This window comes from Antechinus flavipes, chromosome 1 (genome assembly GCF_016432865.1).
Source record: "Antechinus flavipes isolate AdamAnt ecotype Samford, QLD, Australia chromosome 1, AdamAnt_v2, whole genome shotgun sequence".
Taxonomy (NCBI): Eukaryota; Metazoa; Chordata; class Mammalia; order Dasyuromorphia; family Dasyuridae; genus Antechinus; species Antechinus flavipes.
The window spans coordinates 308,224,894-308,249,480 of NC_067398.1; the positions used below are offsets into that span (position 1 = coordinate 308,224,894).

The following is a 24,587-nucleotide window of genomic DNA, read 5'->3' on the forward strand; positions in this document are numbered from 1 at the left end:
AAGGAAGATAACCTGTATAAAGATACAATTATGGGAAATGAGCTGTTATACACAGGGAATAACAAGTAAGGTCAGTTTGGCTGCAATATAGATTGTATGTAAGGGAGTCTAATTATTCATTAATTAATCAGCGGGTCAGGAAAAGAGTTAAGAGAAGAAGTACGATCTGACTATTCAAAGTCAGATCTGACAGAAGTCAAAGCCAGGAGGACTGTAATAGCATAGTGTGCAATTCTGGTCCCTTGCTCCTCTTCATCAAGAATTTAATCCTTTACTAATATTCTTTACAATGATAAGTCCCCACGGGCAATAATACTCTTCTCTCCAAGAGGGACACTGAGGAAATTTCCTTCTCCTGAACAGACAATTAGTTCTCTGAGCTCTCAAACCTGGCAAATTCTGAGACTAGTGTTACCCAGTAAATCTCTTTTCTCTAACTTTCTGGTCTGCATGCTATCAATAACCTATAAAAGGTAATAGAGTATAGTGGATAGATAGTTGTTCTCAGAATCAAGAAGTTATAAATTCAGGTCCTCCTTGACAAATAAGAACTGTAAACTTGGGCAAGTCATTTAACTCATCAATGGTGTCCTCCTTCCCCTACCTTGAGGATAATAAACTGTAGAGCAGTTGCTGATCTGCATTTATAGGAGTTTCCTTATCATCTATCCTACCTAGACTGATGAAATCCCAGGTCTAGATTCTTCACCATCATCCCCAAAAAACACCTGAAGTGAAATCAAGAGAGAATGAAACAGTTTCTGTTCTTTAAAATTATTGCCAGTACTGTTTGCATATCTGAATAAAACTAAGAAAAAAGATTTTGATGACTACAGCCTTAGCTGTTTTTAAAATTTTAAAAATTTTCCCCTTTCTTCTCTTTGCCTGCCTCCTCCTATGCATGCATGTGTACACACACATGCACGCACACGTGCGCACACGAAAAAGAATATGGAGTAGAAATGAAGAAGAAAATGAGGTGCAAGTAATTTTCTAAGACTGTCTTTACATCTCAGGATAGAGCTAGAAAATGAACTGTAACATCTTTCTAAATTAGTAAGTCATGAAGTCTTCAGGAACAGGCACTTTATGGAGAATTTTATATTCTTCACTGTTCCTTGAGAGCATGGAAATCTTCATTTTTATCTTTGGTACCCCCAGAATCTGGCACAGCAGCACAAAGGCAATCTGTATAATGGGATAAAGGAATACCCTCAGAGTAAAGAAGATTTGTGTTCAAGTCTTTTCTTTGACATAGGCTGACTGAATGACCCTGACCTGCTCATTGTACAGTAACCTCTCAATTATAATTGACCTCTGTAATGTCTTAACCTCTGAGTAATTATCTAAAACTATAAGTTATTATAAGTAGTGTCACTTAATCTCTCTATGCTCAATATTCTCATCACATAGATCCTCAGGTGATCAAAGAAGGGAACCCTGGGAATTTTCCATTGACCATTGGTCATTCACATGGAATGTCCTATTATGGGAGGAAACAGAAAATATCATTTGATAATGGGCAGAACAGCTGCCCTTTTGTAATGGTAGAGTTGATGGAAATTCCCCTATAAAAATTATGTCCTATATCTGAGCCAAATAAAAAAATCCTCAGAATTTTACATAGTAGGCACTTAAGGGCTATTGACTTGAAATAAGTATTGTGGGAGGTTATAAGTGGAATAACCATGGTAAGAAGCCAGATGGATAGAATTGTTACACTCTATTATCAGCTCCCATTCTTCTATGTGGTCATTCCTCACCAAATATTTTCACTGGGCTGCAATTTCTCTATAACCACTCTTTTTATCTTTTCTAAGGCATGACTGGATTTTTCCTGTTATGTCAGCTTGAAGAAAAAAATAATAATAATGGTAAGAGTAAGTGGCTTGGACTCTGCTCTCATACTAGCCTACTTTAGTGTAGCTTCCCTTAGCCAAAGCTGCTAATCTATTTGACTAGAAAAATTTGTGTTTACCTTTCTCTCTTTGCTCTAGGAAATAATAATTCCCTTGGATACAGCCCTGAGCCCATAGTTCAGAAAACTGTTCTGATTAATATATATTGTCATTATAACATCTATTTCTCTACTCTCTTTTTAGGCATTCCATTCCCACAATACCTCTCTGCTATATTTGAATAATGAAGCATTTAGATCAGTAATGCAATGGTTAATCACATTTCTCTTAAAAACTAACTTTAAAGATAAAATAAACAGAAAGACAAAAATGAAATTTAATGAAACAGAAGTAAGTTTTCAGAAACTGATATACCTTCTCCCACTAAGAAAGCAGAAAGGGAAGAGATATGCAGTGTAAGAAATCAACAGCCCTAAGTTTATTTTTTCTTTTTCTATTTTGCATTTAAGTTTAAAATAAATAAATAAAATGCCAGGGCTGAGTGGGTTTCTCTGAGTGAGTTCAGAACAAAGGGAATCTTCTCAGACAGGTCTTATGTACCTGGAGCTCTGTACTGGGAATTTTCTCATTGTAGCCCTGGTCCCTCAATTTCCTCTCCAAGGATTCTGTTTTCCTGCTTATTAAGCTGCAGTCTCTGGAATGTCTTCTCTGCTGCTTCTAGTATGTTTATCACTGCTGGTACTCTCATTTAATGGGCTGCTCCCAAATCTTCTGCCCTTCACTTCCTTTCAGGGTATGAGTGGCAGCTTATCAGTCAGTCTGGCTCCAGTAAGTCACATAGATCCCCAGGTGATAAAAGAAAGCAACCCTGGGAATTTTCCATTGACCATTGGTCATATGTCCTATTATGGGAGGAAACAGAAGATATAAGATAGGATTTGCTTTCTAGTTGCCTACTGCCTAGTGGGGAAGACAGAAATTATTGAAGAACACTTGTGTGGAGCAACATATTCATACATGCTTCTCTTTTTTCCCTTCTGCTTAGCTGGTTTTTTGCACTTTCAAAAGAGATAGGTACAGGTCACTGGACTATGTTCAAATAACACTGCAAAACCAGAGCACTTCCTTTTTATCTTCTCCAAAAAAGCACCATTAAAAAATCATTTTCAGTCTAGACCCATCCTTCCATCTCCCACTGTCTATCCTTTTCATGGCTGTCCCTCATGCCTGTGATAACCCCAACCTCACCTCCATCTCTTAGCATTCCTGACTTCTTTCAGTGCTCAGAATAGCTTCCACCTTCTCTAGGAAGTCTTTCCTGAGTCTCCCAGTGGGCCTTCACCCTCTTCAAATTTTTTTGTAGTTCTTCCAAAGAGAAATAATTCTAAATGGCACCTGGCACTACTTTCTGCCAAAGAAAAAGCCCATGGGCTAGGTGGTATCTGAGATTATTTCCTTTTAGCAGAACTGGTTATCAAGTTAGTATCCAGGATGCATCTTTACATTTATTTATCCATGTTTTTGTTGGATACTTCAGGAAAATACAAGTCCATTAAGATCAGAGTTCATTTCATTTTTTGTTCTTATATCATCAATTCCTAATGTAGTGCCCTACACAGAATAGGAACTTAATGTTTATTAAGTGGAACTAGCATTATCAACTTGGGCTTTGTTGAATCTCAGATAAAAAAAGGGGGAGATGGAAGTACTAGGTCTAACATTGTCACTGTGTCTAATCTCTCAAGACATGGAGGTACCCAGAAGTCTTCCTCTTCTGCTTATTCTGCTGAGCTATGCTGCCTGCCATCCTGCCTGCCATCCTGTCCCCAAGCCAGAGAGAAGCTTTAACAAGTTGCTCCTGATTTCCTTCGACGGGTTTCGCTGGAACTATGATCAGGATGTTGACACACCTAACATGGATCGGCTTGTAAAGGAAGGAGTGAAGGCCAAGTATCTCACGCCACAATATGTCACCATGACGTCTCCATCCCATTTCACCATTGTCACTGGTAAGTTCTGATCCTGCAGCCAAGGGAGATTTTTTTAAGTAAATGAAACCACAAGGCCCATGCTAACATTCTCCTTTATTTTCAGGAATTTTTCAGTTATGTCTAACTTTTTGTACTCCATTTGGGGTTTTCTTGACAGATACCATAGAGGTTTGCCATTTCTTTCTCCAAATCATTTTATAGATGAGGAAAGAGGTAAACAGGGTTAAGTGACTTGCCCAGGCCAAATTTAAATTGAGTGTTCCTTGACTCCAAGTCTGGTACTCCAACCATTTCACCACCTAGTTGGCTTCTACTTGCTGATAAATGTATCCAATTCCTAAAAAAACTGTGGTACTAGACGACAGAGTAGTCTGTTTATCTCAGGAATATAATTACTTCTTAATTGAATCTTTACCCTAGTCGTATGAGATGACAGTGCTGTTCTTGATTTTGCACTATGTGGGATACTCAAAGAAAAATTTGTTATTCATTGGATCGTAAACTCAGAATAGGAAAGATCCTTAGCAGCTAATCCTCTCAATTTACAGATGAGAAAAATTAGTACCAATAAATTAAAATAAATTAATTACCCAGAGTCACATAAATAGTGTCAAAAGTGAAACAAGAACCCAGGCCTTCTGATTCAAGACCTGCCTTTTCTGTTGTAGCATGTAAATCCCTTCAATATCTAAGTTTGATACACTACTGCTATTGAACTATCCTTATCTCTACTCATGGATAAAACTAATTCAGACCCTCATCACTTCTCTTCTGGACTATGGTGATAGCTTTCTAATTGCTCATTTTGCTTCTAGTTTCACTTCTACCAACTGTCAATAATCTTCCTAAGATAATTCCGACTCTGTCACTTTCATGCTCAAGGTTTGTGTGGCTTCTAATTATTTCTAGAGTTCCTCAGCCCAATATTGAAAAGGTTCTGCCATCTTCCTTTTTCATATTTCTCTCATATTACTTGTATGACTTCATTCACTAACTAAACTGCTTCTATACTCATCAGCCTATCTCCTGCCTCCGTGTATTTAAACAGATCATTTTCCATGCCTGGAATATACATTCTACAAGTCATATTCTCTCAATACTCATCTTTTTTTTCAAGGCTCAGTTCAAGTGCTACCACTTTCAAGAGGATTCCCTGATACCTCCAGTAGTTAATCTCTCTTTCTTCAAATTACATAGTGTGAGAATTTATATGTGTGTACATTATATACCATATAACCCCATCAGAAAAAGGAAGGACAGGAATAGTTTTTTTTTTTAATCTTCATATCTCTTGCATCTAGGATAATAGCTAGCAATAGATAACATTTATATATCACATACTATGTGACAAACATCATGCCAGGCATTTTACAAATGTCATACCATTTGATCCTCACAACACTAGTAAGTGCTATTATTATCCTCATTTTACAGATGAGAAAATTAAGGCAAGCATTGGTTAAGTAAGTTATCCAGAATCTCAGATTGAAATTGGGGCCTTCCTGACTCAAGGTTCAGCATTATATCTATTGTACCCCTAGCACCTAACATAGTGCTTTGTATTCAACAGAAGTTTACTAAAATTATTTGAATTAAAGGAATTTGGGGGGAATATGGAGACTTACCCTGAGCCAAAAGATTAGGAATAGACCCATGGACAATTCAGTAAAAGGATTAATAAAGCTAAGAGTGCTGTCATAATTACACTGGGAACTAGTGAGCTCAAGCAAATGTACAGAACTTTGAGCTACTCTTTTAAAAATAAAATAAAAAATAAGTAAAATCTTAATCCATGGATGAGCTATATAACTCATACCCAGAAGACACGATTAAGACAATGGTATAAGAAGTCTTTCTCCAGAAATTAGAAAAGAGTAACCAAAAATGATACTGGCCAGGTTATTGTGTGAAGAAGTTTTCAGGGGAACTATTTATAAAGCCAAGGAAATATTTGTTGAACCAGAGTCTTCTGTAAGTCAAGTTTTCTGGGAAGGAAATGAAGTATTTTTCAATGCTACATCAAGTCTTTCAACTTTTCAGGAAGCTATTTGGCACACTGAAGCAGTTACTTGCTTAAAAAGCCCTTTCATGGAGAGAAAATTAATGCTATTTTCCCAAAGGGTTGAACTCAGGATCAGGTAGAAAATGACACTTGCAGAGAATCTGGATGTCTTGGAGAAAAAAAATGTGCTAGGCACTGACAATAAATAGTAAGCTTGCCTTTTAGTGCCATGCCCTGAAATTTTCCATTGGGAAGAAAAACAGCACATAGCAAAGAAAAATTAAGAATTTACCCAAATGAAAAGCAATGCCTGCTGTTCCTCTAAGTTCAAATAACCTTTGCTTTACATAAAGGGAACGTCTAAGGAGAAGCATGGCATAAAGGAAAGGGAACTAATATTGGCAGAAAGATGTGGGGTTCAAGTCCTACCCTTACACAGATTCGATGTGTCACCATCGGAAATACACTTTGCCTGTCGGTACCTCCAGACGGCTAAGGTTTTATGATGCTACTGAGTTGCATACTAGCAACATCTGCATTGGCAGGAGGAGCTTCCCCACTGGAGGTTCCATGTTCTTTGTTAGTAGAGGGAGTTTCCACACTATAAACTTCCCACACTGATTAAATTAAAGGTCTTCCCCTCTCCACCTCCATTCTCAGATTTTTCCAGGGCTCCAAAGCCCACAAGTGGGTATTATTAATACATTTCAATAATTAAATTATGACTATCCCAGACTTATCAGAATTCACTGCTATTAGTCTTCATGAACAAGACTAAAGCCAACCTCTGTGTGACCCCTAATGTGAAAAAGAATAAGCTATAATAGGAAAAATAATGGATAAAAATTGGTACTGTCAGTACCCTAAAACCTAGTCAGATGCTAGTAGATAGGCTTGACACAGACTATGATAAAACTGGTCATCTGCTCTCAATTCCTAATTAACCATCTTCCTTGCAAATACCTTTTGTCAGTTTTAAAGAGGAAAAAAGAAAGCTGATAAGGAAAAGAGTTTCACCATATTGTTTCACATTTATCAGCATACATGAGATAACCAGTATCAGTCAAAGACCCTATTGAGTGTGCCAGAAGTCAAGTGACTAATAGCAGGGGTACTGTATCCAAATAATTCCTAAAGCTCATTCCCCAAATTTTCTAGTCTAGTAACTAAGGTTGGAAATAAGCCATCTTCCCAAGGGATAGTGGAGTCTTCTAGACAACATTCTACATAGTGCAATGATTTAGATCTGACTTCTTAACTTTTTCTGCCCTTTGGACAGTCCAGTCAAACCTATAGTATAGGTCCCTGCCCAAAATAATGTTTTTAAATACAAAAAATAAAAGGCATAGTAATACAAAGGGAGACAAAGATTAGTGAAAACAAAGATGTAATTTTTTTTCCTATCCAAGTTCATGGGCCTCCCTAGAAGTGACTCCAGGAATTTGTAGACTCCAAGTTAAGAACTCCTGATCTAGCCAAATTAAGTGGATTTGCAACACTGGTCCTTCCTAAATCTAGTTCATTTAAACCATGGATGGAAAGCAGACCCAGTTCAACACATGCCACAGGCCCAGGAATACGTCAAAAGATTCAGAGCAAGTCAAAGCCAAAGCCAAGAACACTGCTTACCCCAAACCAGCTCTTGATTTCACAATGTCAAAGTTCACAAACCTTGTGAGAGATTTAGGTCATAAAAATACATGTATTTATTTTTCAGAACTTTTGTACCTATTTTTTTCTCATTTTATTTTGGTAGTGATTTTACAAGAGAGGTAACATAAGGGTGTAATATCTTCAATTTTACAAATGGGGAAACTGAGGCAGTTAAGTAAAAGCCTTGTTCAATGGTATGGTTAATTAATGATTTGACTAAAATTCAGTTCTCCTGATTTCCTGGTTAATGTTCTTCTCACTAGAGCAGGTGTTCTTAACCTGGTTTCTTAATATATTGATAACTTTCACTGCAATCATAAGTATTTTATTTTACACATTTAAAAAGGGGGCCTCAGTGGTTTATGGCATAAAAGAAGTTAAGAGCCCTTTTACTAGAGTATACTATCTGAGATGGCAACTGAGTGCCCCCCAAACCCAGTAACTGAGAGAAATTTGACAACCCCCAGAGGAATGTTACTATTCAAGTTCACTATCCAACTAAAACCCAGCAGCCATGTTCTTCTGTTCATTAGGAGACTGCTCAGAACTGTCTCCAAAGACAGAAAGCTGCTGTAAACAACAGAGTTTACTCACACTTCATATGTGCTCAAAAAAAGCACATCCTTCTATAAGAGCCTCACAAGACTTCAGAACAAACATTTTCCTTTTCAACTTCCTATGTCATTTGTCTCCTATTTATGCTTTAACCAAAGGAATACAAGAGGTAAAGCTGAGTTCCACCATATGCATGAAGCACTGTGTTTAAGAACTTGTAGACATCATGGCTAATTGAGATAAATTGTGTCTACATGGTAAAAAAAAAAAAAAAAAAAAGGTAGTGTTGCATAATGGATAATCAACCTTGGATTCAAGAAAACCCAAGTTTCTTACCTCTTACATGTACTAGCTATTTGTCTCTCAGTAAGTTACTTAATGTTCCAGTGATTCCATCTTAGAGGTAGAGGGTGATGCAGTGAAAGTATCCTATAAAAATTAAATCATAGTTCTTTCCCAAATATGCATAATGTATACATACAAACAAATGTTACACATATATGGTGCAAAAAGATCTCCAGGTATAGATTATAGTATATTACCACTAGGATCAATAAATCAACAAGTATTCATTAAGCACTTATTGTGTACCATGTACTGTGCTTGGTACTAAGGACTCATCTACAGTAAATGAAATATTCAATTCTGGCCTTTTCTTCAAGAAGACCTAAACTTCAGCTCATTAAATGTCCATTTTTCCCTTGCAAAATTACATTCAACTTTGCTTGGTGAATTATTCTCAGTTGCAAACACAGCTTCTTTACTGTTTGCAATACTGTATTCCACATCCATTGGTCTTTTAATGTAAAAGCTTCTAAATTTTGAATTATTCTGATAACAGCATCCCAATGTTTAAATTCTTACTATTTTTGCTCCTTGACCTGGGAGTTGTAATACTTAACTATAATATTCCTGTGAATTTTCATTTTGGGATCTTTCAGTCAGTGATCAGTGAATTATTTTCAATTTCTATTTTACCCTCTGGCTCTAAAACTTCAGGATACGTTTCCTTAATAATCTCTCTGTTTCTCTCTCTCTCTCTTTCTCTCTCTCTCTCTCTCTCTCTCTCTCTCTCTCTCACTGGCAATTGAGGTTAAGTGACTTGCCGAGGTCACAGAGCTAGGAAGTTTTAAGTGTCTGAGGTCAGATTTGAACTCAAGTCTTCCTGCCTTAGGGGCTAGTGCTCTATTCACTTCACCACCTAGCTGCCCCGCCTTAATAATTTCTTGAAACATAGTGATTAGACTTTTTTTTATCCTAAGTTTCAGGTAGTTTGACAATTCTTAGATTATCTCTCCTCAATCTGTTTTTCAGGTCAATTGTTTTTCTAATGAGATGTTTGACATTCTTCTGTTTTTTCATTCTTGATGTCTTATGAAATAATTAGCTTCCCTTTGCCTAGTTCTAATTTTTAAGTCATTATTTTCTTCAGGAAGTTTTTTTAATCTCTTTTTTTTCCAATTGGTTCACTTTCTTTTCAAAATTTTCTTGCTTTTCTTGTATTACTCTTATTTTCCCCCATTTTTTCCTCAATCTCCCTTGTTTGATTTTTTAAGTCCTTAATAAACTCTTACAAAAACTTTTGAGCTTGTAACCATTTTGCATTTTTCTTTGAAGCTTTACAAGAAGCTATTTTGTTTTCTTCTGAGTTTGAACCCTGATCCTCTCTATCATCATAATAGCAATCTATGGTCAAATTATTTCCTAATTTTTTTAAAGTTACTTTTAATGGCCTATTTCTTGGCTGTTAACTTTATGTTAGAGTTGAGCTGTACTCCAAGGTGTGGGAGATATCTCAAGATTCAGCTTTTTCATGAACTTGTTTTCTGAGTTCTATCTTGGGACTTTTGACCTCTATGTTCTGCCAATATTCTATAGAATCCAAACTCAAGTCACTGCACCTCTATCTCATATCTTGGTCTATAAATAACCACAGGTACTCCTCTCCACTTCTGAGCTTTGATCGAGGCTCCTAGCTCTGCTGCAACTGCAGAGAGTCTTGTTTCTTATAGTCCCTCAAGAAGCTGAAAGTATCATCTCTCTGTCCTGGAAGTAAACCAAGGATTCAGATCTCCTGGGAGTGAGCACAACTAGCAGGGCCATCACCTTTCTGTGACCACCTGAATCCCACACCATCCCTAAGGTTGCTGACACAGCTGCCTCAGCTTGAAGTCTGTTGACTAGCTCATTTCTGTCTAGAGGTATATGCACTTCAATCAGGCTAAACCACCACCCACAGAGATCAGATTTTTTTCCCTAATCCTCCCAAGTTGTTTTAAACTGATCAACTGTTTTATTCTGACCTTTAATTATTTCTGCTGCTCTAAAATTTTCTATGAGGTATTTTTTTTTAAGTTATTTTGAGGGAAGGAGAGAAGTTTCCTACCTTATTCTACCATCTTCCCACAATTACCTAATCTGGTAATTAGTAATCTGGTAATCTGGTAATTCCCTAATCTGGGAAGAGTTTCAAAGAATACTGGGAAGAATTGTACCAATCAATACAAAGTAAAGTTGGTATAATTAGGAGAACAATTTATATAATAACAACATTGCAAAAATCTTTGAAAAACTTTAGAACTTTTATCGGCACAATGACCAATCATGCATGGTTCAAGACAACCAATGATGAAGTATAAGAAATGTGGAGTCAGGGTACATATATTTTTGGTTGCAGTCAATGCAGTGATTTGTTTTCTTAACTATTTATATTTGCTACAAAGGTTTTCATTTGCTTTTTCCCCAGGGAGAAGGAGGGAGAATGGTGGGAAAGAGAAACAATAAATACTAGTTAATATTTTAATAGGAAAAATAGGAATACATCCTGTGCATCCTACTGTGATGCTTTATGATGGCATGGCTATATTGTGAGTTCTCAAAAGCTATGCCAAAAGAATATAAATTTGAGGAGTTTCTACTGTGCTAAAGAATTTTGGGATATGGTTATAGCAACTAGTTTTCAAGTACTAACCTGGCATAATATGGAGACATACCACCTCTAGGTCCCTTGATGATGAGGCAACAAAATATAATAAAAAGAGCACTGCCCCAGAGTAGAGGGCCTTGGTTCAAATCCCATCTCTGATCCTTCATATCTATGTAACCTTGGGCAAAATCACCTAACTTATCTGGTCTCAGTTTCCTCATGTATAAAATGAGATATTTGTATTCATAGTTCCTGAGATCCTTTCCAGTCCTATATTTATGATCCTATGAGTTCTTTGGCCATGGCAAATACAAAAATACAAAATAGTCCTGTGTGGCCTCCTCATATTTCTACAGTGAAGATGAAAGAATGAGGGATACAGGGGAAAGAAACTAGCAGGGGGTGTCAAGAATCTATAAAGTTTACTTAGGTTGTGGGATGTCAAAACATGAAATCTTTGGCCAAGAATTAAGTAAGTGGCCACAATCCTAGAGGAGTTAAAGAACATCAATTTTGACAAACTTACTTTAAAAAAGAATATCGGTATTTAAAAGCTTGGTCTTTGTTTTGGGAGGAAAACTCTGGGCCATTAAAGGTACTTTGCCTTTTCAGAAAAGCCTTTGCAAATGTGTCCTCCCCTATCCTTCTTACCTCTGCTAACTCCTTCTCTGAGATTAACTTCCATAATTAACTTCCATTAACTTATTTTAATATACTCAGCATTACAGAGTTGTTTGCATGTTGTCTCCCCCTTAAGAGTGAGCTCCTTGATGGCAAGGACTGCCTTTGTAACAGAGCCTAGAACAGAATGTACTGACTGATTGAACTGCTTTCCAGCCCATTGTCCTCCTCATCTTTAACTCTGCACCTAACTCCTAGTTCATTTACATTATAAATAGGTAGATCTAGATACATATATATATACATAATGAACAAACTGTATAGGTTATTCATCTAACTGCTTGGAAACATTTACTTTTAGCCTGTGCTATGTCATGAGCATCATGTATTCCTTTATTTCAATTCTTTCCATCTTCTCCAAATTCTATTAAATACAACAAAGTCTATTACAAAATTCCATTCTACAACTTATGACAAATAGAGAAAGCAAGGAGAATAAGCACCTCCTATATGCCAGGCATTATACTAAGTACTTTGCACATATTATCTAATTTGATCTTCACAACAACCTTGTAATTGCATGTTGTATATTACATATACATCTAAATTTGAAGAACATGAAAAATTTTTTTTAAATCAGACATAGCACATAAATTTTAAAATGAGCAAGAGGAGGGAGGAGAGAGGGACAGAGACAAAGAGACAGAGAGACAGACAGAGAGACAAACACACAGAGAGAAAGAGATAATGAGAAAGGGGAAGAGACAGAAAGACAGAAACAGAAGAACTCCCCAAAAGGGAGGGTAAGAGGGATAAATAAATGCTCCTGCCAGTAAGGCCTTAGAAGAAACTGTTTCCCCAACTCTGAAATCAGGGACTGGGACTCCATGTTCTCTAAAAGTCCTTCCCTTTCTTACTCTATATTTCTATGAATTCCATTCCATTCCATGAGTATCAAGCATGGAGATACCAAGCAGGAGGCTTCTTGGATCATAGCTACAAGATGGGCTATTTCTGATCAACAGACTTGCCCAGGTAAATGAGAGAAAGTGAAGGCCAAAAAGGAATAGAAAAGGTGAAATCCAAAGCAATAATCTCTACAGTAGCCACAAATGTGTGCCAAATATAAATCTCTTATGTTAGTAAAGTTAAAAATAGAATTCTGCTGCTGTTGGTTATTTCCATAGGCTCACAAGGATCATTTTTCCAAGTCCTACAATAGATCAGAAAAAGAAGTAGGAAGAGTACCTTTGCCTTCTCTGTTATGCATTGGCCTGAAGAATGGGGCTTTTTCAAGGGCAACATGATTTATTGGCTGTTATGATTACAAATGATTTCTATATTTTCCACTTCGAGTTTCAAATATGAATGGAAGTGATTCAGAACACTGAAAATTATTAAATTATTAAAATTATTATAAATTTAATTAAAATTATTTTTCAGAATCTGTTGTTTTTATATGGTTTATTGTTGTTTTTTCAAAGAATTAGTTAATTGTTATCAATAAACATGTATTTTGAAAGAATTAGTTAATTTATTATCAATAAACATGTTATATGCCAGGAGCCGTTCTAGGTGATGGGAATACAAAAACAAAAGTAAAATAGTCCTTGCTCTTACAAAGTTTGCATTTTTTCTAAGAAGAAAACATGCATATATACAAGCAGAAGGACACAAATAACTAGAGAAGATCACAAAAGGCTTAAAGGAGATGATAGGGTTTGAGCTGAGTGTTGAAGAAGACTGGGGAATCAATGGGAGTTGAAATGAGGAGAGAGAGCATTCCACCTCTGGAGGACAACCAGAGAGAAAAGAAATGAAGTGTTATGTATGAAGAATAGCAAAAAGACCACTTGGACCAGATCATAGGAAATTGTAGCAAGAAATAAAATAATATATACTAAAGCTAAAAAGGCATTTTAGGACCAAATTATGAAAAGCTTTAAACATTGAAGGAGTTTGTTCCTATTTTACTAAAAAGCTACTTGTTATTCAATCATCTGACTCCCCATGATTCCATTTGGAGTTTTCTTGGCAAAGATACTGGAATGATTTTCCTTTTCCTTCTCCAGCTAATTTTACAGATGAGAAAACTGAGGAAAGGAGGGTTAAGTGACTTGACTAGGGTCACACAGCTAATAAGTATCTGAAGCTGGACTTGAATTCAGGAAGATGTCTTTCTGACTCCAGGCCCAGCACTCCATCCTCTCCAGCCAAATCATACTACTTCTTGTTCCTTGTATACACTATGTATCTTCTAACTCCATACCTTTCCACAGGCTTGAGAATATGCCTCCATCTTATGCAAACCCTTAGTTTCCTTCAGGTCTGTTTATATGCCACTTCCCTCTAGAGGCCTTTCCTGATTCTCCTATTTGTTAGTGGTTATCCTCAAAATCACTTTATATTTCATATATGGATATATGTATCTATATCTTGCATTTACTTATTTATGGACATGTTACATCCACTCAATATAAGACATTCCTTGATGACAGGAAATATCTCACTTTTTCCCCTAACCCCTATACATAGATGTTTTGTATATTGTTGTAAAAATGTTGTAAAAAGGACATGTATGACCCAAAATGGGCAATATGAAAGACATATCAGAGTATAAATAATTCTGCTATCCACAAAATATTAAGATCTAGAGTAGATGTTTTTTTTGTGTGTCGTGGATCCCATAGGAATCTAGTGAGACCTACAGGTCCCTTTTCAGAATGTTTTCATATATGTGAAGGAAATGATGCGTTTCAGTTGGAAATTAGTGAAAATAAAGATTGAATTTTTTTTCTATTCCAAGTTTTCAGACCCACTGAAATCTTTCCGTAGACCCTATGTGGTTTAGCGGATTTCAGGTTAAGACTTCCTGAACCAAAAGATAGCTTCCTATGCCTAGGGAAGATTTGCTTTTGCATCCCCAGTATTTAGCATCGTGCTTTGCACATAGTAGTAGCTTAATACATACTTGCTGTTGACTGCTAGCCTTTATGCAATCAGAAAGGTTTCTTAATTCCCTGCAATCTTACAACCATGATGTATCATTCATCCATCTCCTAAGACCTTGTCCTTCTTTGCAGCATCCCAATATTTTCTTTACTCTTTACTTCTTTACTCACCAGGTCGGTGGATTGAAGATCATGGAGTCATTCACAACATGATGTTTAACACAGAAACAAAGGAGAAGTGGTCCTACGAAGACACACAGAGCAAGTCGGAGTGGTGGGACAATGGTGCGCTGCCTCTCTGGATCACAGCTCAGAGACAGGTACTGTTCAACTCTCAGAGACTTCACCTCTTATGTATGATTGGAGGAACAGAACAGCCTGCTGAGGACACTCCATTAACAGTATGATGATCATATAGCCCTGTTCCCTTGGAATTGGCTCCATTTTGACCCAAGATCCCAGGAATAAGTTGTAGTTTTGAGAAATAACCTAGTGAGTCTTGCCTTACATCACTGATCCCACTTCTTTTAGTGGACCCAAAAGCCACAACATGACTCAAGTATTCTGAAAGTAATTTATTTTATGCAAATCAACAACTACTACTGAGTACTTACTATATACAAAGCACTGCCCTAGCTAACGAAGGAATTATAAATATGAATAAAATGCCCTCAAAGAGCTCTAACTGTGGCTTTTATACTCTGGGTGGGAGTTGGGGGGAGAGAAAAATATGTATATTTGTAATATGTATGTATGTATATTTATGTATACAAAAATACATATGTATACATATAGATAGATGATTATTAGGCTTTACCTAAAATATCCTTAGCCTCACACGTGTATATAATATATTTGTACATGTAAGGAAAGATGGTAGAATGTGGGTCCCACATGTGCAGTGAGGACCCATGTGCGACAAGGATATTGTCCTTGTGTATGGCTCGAAGGGAAGCAGAATAGACAGCTCTAGGCTCTTCCCCCATCGTTTCTCCAAAGGAGACTTTCATTCCTACCAGGAAGGGAAGCAGAAGTTTGGGGTGAGAGACACCATTCTGTTCTCTTCAGAGAGAGGGAGCTGGAATTATATCTGATCCCTTAAATATTATTAGTCTAGAGAATATGAGCAGATCTTATCTAACTTCTGGTCACTTTGTCATTTGGGAGAGGGGAGATATGTCCAAGGTCTTACTCTTCCTACCTAATAACAGTTCCATAATGAACATACAAAGCAAATAGCAAAGAATCTATCCAAATAGTAGCAAAACAGAAATCAAAGCAGGTATGCAAAGAAAAATATATACTAGATAGTACAAAATGGAAGAGTTCTCCCATTGGGAGCAAGTTAATTCAATTCAGACTTCTCACCCAAGAAGAAACTCCCCAAAGATTCTAAAATATTAAGCTAGGAATAGGGAAAATGATGGAGACTGCTCACTCCACTTATGTTTTCCCCAAGCTTTTTCCTTCAGTAATCTGAAGTGGAGTTGGCTTCTTTCATGTTCTCAAAGTTAGAAGTCACGAGTTTCTTCAAGCAATTGACCACTTGAAGAGTCCTAAAGAATTTTTAAAGCTTGATGAGTCCCCAGAGAGAACTAACCCTAAAAAGCTACATAGGAAGACTCAGAGCAAACTAGCCTTAAAGAATCCAAATAAGAAAACTCCCTATTAGGTGGCTTTGGAAACTCAAACAAACATATAAATTCTGATATCAGGAAGCAATTTCTATAGTACCAGTACAGGTTACACAGAGTCAACTGCCCAAAAGTAAGAATTTAAGTAACCACTGTCATCATTTTGATTAAAATAAAAACAAGATGTTTTGGAAGCAAATTATCTCTCACCAGTACACAGAAGATCAACTCAACTAAGGCAATGAGCACAAAACTTCCAATCTGTTTTCCTTGCCTTTCCTCAGAACAAGTAAAAAAAATTGATTGTAAGCATTATATATAGTTTTTCACTTTCACTTACTGGCTAATTTTTCAAATACCAACTCCTACTACACAATTCCCTCTGTTTCTCCAATTTCCCAGACAAATATAACATTCTTATTCCCTCCCCACTCTCAGCCTAATTAATGCTTTTGGTTTGAGAATATTTTTCAACATTTTCAAATCCATAATGATGTAGAAAATGTTGGGAAAACCCTATGTCCTTCAAGTTGTTTTTTTGGAGGGAGAAAAGCATGACCAGACCTGTGATTTAAATCAACAATGTAAGGTACTTATGATATGGAAACATGTTTCGCTGGCATAGATCAGCAACTTATCTTTAATTGGATATCTTAGAGAATTACTAGTAGCATTGATAGGTTGGTTACATGACTTGCCTATTGTTCCACAGCTTCAACCTAGATTTTCCTGACTTCAAAACCATCCCTTTATCCATTATCAATATACCACACTGCCTCTTCAACTAATAATATAGCAAAAAAAAAAAAGGAATTGATGTGATTGTTTTAAATTATTTATATTCAGATGCAGTCTTGGAATGATCAGTGTATATCATGGAAGAAATTTGTGATATGCCTTTGTTTATCATTGAAAATCAAGTAATATTTAATTAGTTCTTTTTTTGGACAAGGTGGAAAATTTTATTAGCATAGAATGCCCCAAAGGAAGAAACTCCTTTGACCCATATGGATCAAGACCTTTTCTGTAATTTAAGCATCTTAAGAGAGTTTATTTGGGACATTGAGAGATTAAGTTAGACTTACCCAGAATTACATAACCAGTGGAAAGGACTTAAACCCAAGTTTTCCTGACATCTTCCAACTTTGGGAATTTTTCACTGGCTATCACTCACGCCCCAGAATGCTTTCCCTGCTTATCTCTGCCTCCTGGCTTCCCTGTCTGCAAGTATCAGCAAAAATCCCATCATCTGAAAGACATCTTAATCTCAATACTTTCCTTCTGAGACCACCTCCATTTTATCCTGTCCATTTCTTTTTTGTATATAGTTGTTTGAAATGTTGACTTTCTTATTAGGACTGTGAACTCCTTAAGAGTAGGGACTTTCCCCCCCTTTCTTTATATCCCCAGAATTTAGCATAATTCCTGGCACATAGTAGGTCTTTTATAATTGTTTACTGACGACTCTGAGGCAGTTCACTGACTACTGTGTTAGCTTCTTCCCATGCTTACAGAAAGTAATAGCAATAATTCTAGTTCTCTTCTAATGACTAATGTAAGCACTTACATTAAATTTAGTTATTTTCAAAGTTCTATCATTCTGAAACTACATTTGTTATTATTATTAATCAAAAGAGCCAAAGAAAGCCAAATTTGGCTATAATATATGCTCTCAATGAGTTTAATACAATGTTGTATTCTGATTCAGAAAAGGAATCATAGATAGAAAGACATCTAAGTTCAAGGTCTTAACTGTAAGAAAGATCATTGTGGCAATGTTATAAGAAACAAGAATGAATGACCGGAGGAAATAGAAGCATCATTAAAAAACAGAACAGAGTTCTCTCTATCATGAGTCAGATACAGTTTTGCCTAGAAGCAAGAAGAATGAGAGGATCTATTCAGGGTACTTCCCAAATGAAAACTTTGTGAAACCTAAGAAATACTTCAATAAAGTAAGCTCTCATGGCTTACTTAGGCAGAAGACCAACTAAACTCTTGCAATGTATATGGTGTAAATAGCCTAGGGAGAGTTTAAAAAAGGATTATAAAGTCACATTCCATCTATAACTTGTCTATGTGTCCTGTTGTAGACATCATTCCAAAGAATGTTCCTAATGACGCCCTGTATACTAAACAAATTTATAGTGAAGAGCCAATAACTTATATTTTTGCTTCTTTTGAATGTCATTTAAAATGTTCCTCTCAAATTATGTTCAAAATCATCTCTTCTTATTTGTAGGGAAGAAAAACTGCTTCGTTCTATTTTCCAGGGGGAGGTGCAAAGTACGGTGGGGAAGCTGTGCACAGATCTCTTTTGGAGCCCTTTCCCCATCCTTATGATAATGAGACTGAATGGAGGGAAAATATTGACATTGTCATGAACTGGTTCACCAAGGAGAATTTTGATTTTGTAGCCCTTTACTTTGGAGAACCTGACAGCGTTGGACATATGAAAGGCCCTGAAACAGAAAACAGAAGAATTATTATTCAGCAAATTGATAGGACTATTGGTTACCTAGTAGAAACCATTGAAAAGAATGGCTTAAAGGACAACCTCAATGTCATTATTACATCAGATCATGGAATGACCACAGTGAAGAAGAACCCTAATTTCACAGAGATCTTGCTGTCAAACTTCATTAATTTCAAAGATTTGGTGAAATTTGATGTAGTGGATTACGGTGGTTTTGGTATGATTCTTCCCAAGCCAGGGAAAGAGGAAGACATTTACAATGCATTAAAAAATGCACATCCTCACTTAAATGTATATAAGAAAGAGGAGTTTCCAGAGCGTTTCCATTTTGCCAAACACAGCCGAATTCTACCCATCGTGCTTTATGGTGATCCTGGCTATATTGTAAATGGGGTAAGTTCTAAAATATGTGAGTTTAAAGATAAATTGAACTCAATTTTAAAATTTTTTAACAAGCTATTATCTGCTAGGCACAAACATGACCAAAAAATGAGTTCCTGATATAAAAGAATTTATTCTATAATGTGAGGAGCAACCTAGGAAAAAACTTCTATATATATGTATCATATGGTTTGCCAATGAGTAGTTAGCTAAATAGCTAAATAGGTAGGTAGGTAAACAGATAAATAAATGGATGCATAGCTGGATGGATGGATGGATAGATAGAGAATATTTCCCTAAAAAAAATGTGAACTTCTTATGGCCATAGATATAGGTAGGTAGGTAAATAGTAGGTAGGTAGGTAGATAAAAAAATAGATGGATGGATGGATGGATGGAAGGATAGATAGATAGATAGACAGAGAATATTTTCCTAAAGAAAATGTAAACTTCTTATGGCCATAGATTATTTCATCATGGTATATAGTGTCATCTTACCTGGCACAAAGTAAGCACTATTATTGATTAATGGTCACCCAGTCCATCTATGTCAGGGACAGTGCTTGGATTCAGGTCTTCCTTACCCTTTATCCACCATATCACAGTTGCCTCCTGCTAATTTATGCCAGAAATAAACATATGAACAGCTATGTTCCAACTAAAGTCAAAATTTGCTGATATATATATATATATATATATATGTATGTATATATATAATCATTGTGTATGTTTGTGTATAATGACTATACCTAAATATGATTGTTTGGACCTCATTCTTATCTGTAACATGAAGGGGTTGTACTTAAATGGCCTTTAGAATCCTTCCCTATCCCTATATCCATGATTCTAAAAGCTAATCTTATAGAGTATGTTAGATGGTTTGTAAAGTATTTAATTATAGCATCTCATTTGAGCCTCCCAAAAACCTTGAAGCAGAAGTGTCTGATTTTTCTCATTTTACAGATAAGGAAACTGAGGCCAAAAGGTAATATGACTTGCTTAGAGTCACACAGCTATTAAGTTAAGTCTATTAGGACTCAAACATTAGTCTTAATACAAGTCTACTTTACTATGTATTCATTGGCTGAGTAGCCATCCAATTTCCCTTGCAAAATAGTTGTCATATTTACCAGGTTTCTGAAATGAAGTATTTCAAATCTCCCTTACTAACCATCTCTTGTGCTACAAAGGATTACTTCACAGATAACCCAGAGAACTTTTGCCCACTGATCTAGATGTAAAACTAAGATTGCAACTGTTTTCTTGGGCTAGAGATATCTATGAATATGTATAATGATTGGCTGAAGTCAGGATTGAGAGGGCAAATGGTAGAGCTGTGGCCTTCTGGTGCAGATGGAAATGTGCCCCATTATGTTCAACAATACATTCTAGGAGACACTTTTGAATTCCAGAAATTGTAGTCATTTTAGTACTGTCCTTGATGTGCTAGATCTGGGAAGCCATGATACTTATTAGTCATTTAGGTAATTTGTTGTTGCTGTTGTTCATTTTGTGTATATATATATAAACATTTCTAAATGATCAGGAAAAGAATTATATCATCTATTGTTCATTGTAATCATTGGAGGAAAAAAGGCAACTGATTTCTAAATAATAGGTTTAGAGGTGGAAGAATCATTTGAAGATCCTCTAGTCTCTCATTTTATGGAGAAAGAAACTGAGACCTGACAAAGTGAAGTGTCTTATCCAAGATTACACATAAAGTAACTATAAACCCAGAGGTTCTGACTCCAAATTCAGTATTCTTTCCACTGTGCCATATAGTAAAGATGATTGACCAAAAAATACTTGATAAAATATAGTTTTCTGATTAATATAATTTTCTGGTTAGCTAAAAATTAGGCTAAAATTAGGCTCCTTTTCTTCACCTCTTCTTGATAAAAAATGTTTCTAAAATAGACATTGATTTCTTTGCCTACTATATAGGATAAATAATTTTGTCCTTGTGGATTTCACATTGCTTCAGAAGCATCAAACCATTTTCATGTAATGGATCATGGATCTAAAAGTTTAAGACATTGAGTGGAATTCAGTTTAAACCTTCCACACCAATTTATTTTATTGTTATTTATTTCGCTAAATAGTGAAATACATTTTAAAAATCCAGTTAATTGATAGTTTAAATTAGGAGGGTTTTGGATAATCATAGTTCCACTGTACAATCCAAAAATCAGTTTTGTTTCTAAGAAGTCATTTTTAAAAATTCCTTTAGCAATAGAGAAAGAATCTTCTCCTTCAAGAGCTCTTTTAAAAAATCAATCTTTTTGTATTTAAACTGAAGCATTTATCACAAGGACTCAAGTTTCTTTTAATAATAAGAAGCACTTATTAAATGCTTACTGTTTGCCAGATACAATGCTAAACATTCAGTGATACAAAGATAAAAACCATAATAGTCCCTTCCCTCAAGGAATTTTAATTCTGTTGAAAGATGAGAAGAGTACAAACAGGAATATCACATACAAATAAAATAATTCAAAATATATACAGAATAATTTCCAGAGAGAATACATTCATCTACACTACAAGGAGAAATCAATAATCCAAAACTGTAGGACAGGAAAAGTTCATAGGTTAGAATAGTAAAGCTGCAACTCTATAACACAAAAATATTACTGACACAAAGCAAGACAAATCAAAGTAGTTTTTTGGCCTTCTCTGAATTATCAAGACTACCCTAAAGCTTTGGTTGATTATGTGTGAGTTGTTATCATACTGAAACTGCTTAGCTGACTAAAAAATATCCATCAAATAACCCATGGTTTAGATTGCATAGGTCTAATCTTTCTGTATTCATAAAATCAGATTTTTTTGTTACAATGTGCAGGACACTATACTTTCTGGACAGGGAAAAATTTTAATTATGGTAAGAGATGAACAGTGTTTCAGTACTATTGGAAAATTATGATTTGATTGCTCGCTGATGTGTGTGTAAAAAGAACCAGGGAAAAGTTGAAATAATCAGCATCAATGGTTATCCTAAGCAGTCATTCTTGGCCTTCATATTACAGGAAGCATATTTGATTTCTCTAAACCCCTCAAGCTTTTTCAAATGAACACATATTCTTTTTTCTCTATCCCAAAATTATGGAAATTTTGTTTCTGGGTAACTCCATCCTAGAGAGAGGGAAAAATCATTGTAGCTTAGATTTGCAAAGACACTATGACTCTCAAAAGTTGTAAGATATTACACAAACACCATAGATTAATGTGCTTTCACTTCATAGAATTATAACCTCTATTGATTCTTTCCTAGCGGTTCATACTATATGTCAACAAAGGGGATCATGGTTTTGATAATGCAGATATGGACATGAAAACGATTTTCAGAGCATTTGGACCTGATTTCAAGAAGAATCATCTGGCAGAGCCTTTTGACAGCATTCACATTTACCCACTGATGTGTAAACTCCTGGGAGTGACTCCAGAACCTCACAACGGGTCTCTGACAGTGACACAGGACATGCTTGTGGATGCTTCAAATCAGGAATCAGGTGAGACATAAAACCAGCAGCCAAGTATATCTGCAAAAAATCTACTTTAATAAAAAAATAAACACAATTATGCTTCCTAATGCTGTAAGATGACTGAGGTTCTTCAACATTCCTTAAGGTTATAATCCCTCCATGTTCCATTAGAACCAAGAGAATCACTTTCGTAGGAGACATCTTTAAAACAAGAAGCCAGGGAATAATCCTTGTGTATACCCTGAACTATCCAGAGAGTAATAGAATAAGGCAGACTGCTCTGTAATTTCTCTTCTAAAAAATCCATCTGCCTCTTGAAAAATTCATGTGTCCAAAAGTTTGGTGGTTGCTTCTCAAGATTAAAAAGTGGTTCTTTGAGGTAGAATCGGAAGCTTCATAATTTCATTCACTGATGAAAAATAGAGCTCTGAAAATGCCTAACTCTAGGGTATTTAGCCTGCTGCCTAAGCAGAGATCTATGGGTCATTTAAAAGAATCAAGCAATATCTTTCCTAGATGAGCAATATAACTCTTGAATAGAAACTATCAGATTATTTTACATAGTAAAATAGTTATTTTTTCCCATTGAAGATACAAGCCCTATAAAGATGCTCGATGTATGTTGCACATAATAAGGAAAAGAAAGGATGATTTTCCTGGATCCAATTCTAAGAGAATAGATTTTGCTTAGATTTAGGATAGAATTTTTTCAATAATTAATGTTAAATAAGAACTGACTATGGCTTTCTTGTGGCCCCTGAACAGAGGGAACAAATATTTCACTAACTACAAAAAACCTTTTCATAATTGGTAACAGGAGATGAAACTCAGAGGACAAGTTCTTTTCAAAAAGCTACCATTTCCTTTGCTGTGGTGACAGGGGTACTTGCCATCTTGTTTGTCTCTGCCATAGGATATATGGCTGTTAATCGAAAAAAGAGGTAAGTAAACTTTGTGTTACTTGTGGTTCACCAACAAACATTTTCAAATAGAAAAATTTTATTCAAGGGAGATATATTTTCATATTGTGGAAATAGCCATGGTCGTCTTTTCAGAGGACCTGGGTTCCGATGTTGCCATTAATATGTACCATCTTTGGGATCTTAAATCTCCCTGGGCCTTAGGTTCCTCATTTATAAAATGATTTTGTTGGACTTAATGACCTCAGATATCTGTCTTAAATTTATAAATCTATGAGTGCTGAAGGGGATGAGTTCTTTGATAACATGTATGGTGAAACGTTATTTTCAACAACTAAACTAATATTTAATTTTGTTAGTCAACAAGTATTTAATAAACATCTATTCACCTCACACCCTAAAAGAGTGTTTTACTATGTTCCATTTTAAGCAATCTTCATCACTGTTGCACCACTGCTTATGTGGCTATAAATTGTCTAAAAAGTTGGAACTTTACTTAACCTTAAACTCCATTTCAAAATCCACATTTAATGAAATTTATATTTGAACTATAAAAATTTGCTGTGAGCTGAAACATGACCTATAAGGTCTCTAAACCCTAAAGCAACATTTGAGAAATAAATCAATTCATCGTTTTCCATAGAAACCATTAGCCAAAAGAGAGATAAAGGAAAAGTTCAATTTACTCCTATGCCTACAGCAAAATTTGGGGGAAGAGGGGAAAGCAGTCATTTCATAATGTTAACTTACATTCAATTTTTAATGAAATAAAGCCTTGAATACTAATGTTAAATCCTGAGGGCACTACACTTTCCAGTATGGTACAATGATCTTTCTATATAAATAGTACCTTGGATTTAATTAGTTGGAGAGAAACCACTGGTCCAAACTAGAAACTATCACTCAAGTATATAGCCTCTTCCCTGACTCAACACAGACTTCAAATTCTAAGGCTATTTCTGTTGCTATTGAATTATCCTATAATAACAGATCTTTGCGTGTCAAGACAAGAAACTCCCCAGTCCCAGTCATTTAGAGCCAAGGGAGGTTAAAGGTCCTGTGATATACTGTAATCAAATCAAAAATGCAATCACACATACCATTCTTTTGCTACCAAATTCAATTCAATAT

At 35.7% G+C, this 24,587-nt stretch overlaps 1 protein-coding gene across 1 annotated transcript; it reads left to right on the forward strand.

The window, feature by feature from the left end:
• The first annotated feature begins 3,606 nt into the window (after positions 1 to 3,606).
• On the forward strand, positions 3,607 to 22,602 carry LOC127545439 (ectonucleotide pyrophosphatase/phosphodiesterase family member 7-like). Its single transcript, XM_051972744.1, has 4 exons — positions 3,607 to 3,868; positions 14,733 to 14,878; positions 18,435 to 19,061; positions 22,326 to 22,602. The coding sequence occupies exons 1-4, from the start codon at positions 3,607 to 3,609 to the stop codon at positions 22,572 to 22,574; spliced, it is 1,284 nt and encodes a 427-aa protein (XP_051828704.1). The 3' UTR covers positions 22,575 to 22,602.
• Positions 22,603 to 24,587: the final 1,985 nt, after the last annotated feature.

Bases quoted from the DNA above. Each gene is read 5' to 3' on its own strand.
- LOC127545439 (XM_051972744.1), top strand. From the start codon at position 3,607: ATGGAGGTACCCAGAAGTCTTCCTCTTCTGCTTATTCTGCTGAGCTAT. The intron at 3,869-14,732 runs GTAAGTTCTGAT...TTTACTCACCAG, and splicing joins CCATTTCACCATTGTCACTG to GTCGGTGGATTGAAGATCAT. The intron at 19,062-22,325 runs GTAAGTTCTAAA...ATTCTTTCCTAG, and splicing joins CTGGCTATATTGTAAATGGG to CGGTTCATACTATATGTCAA.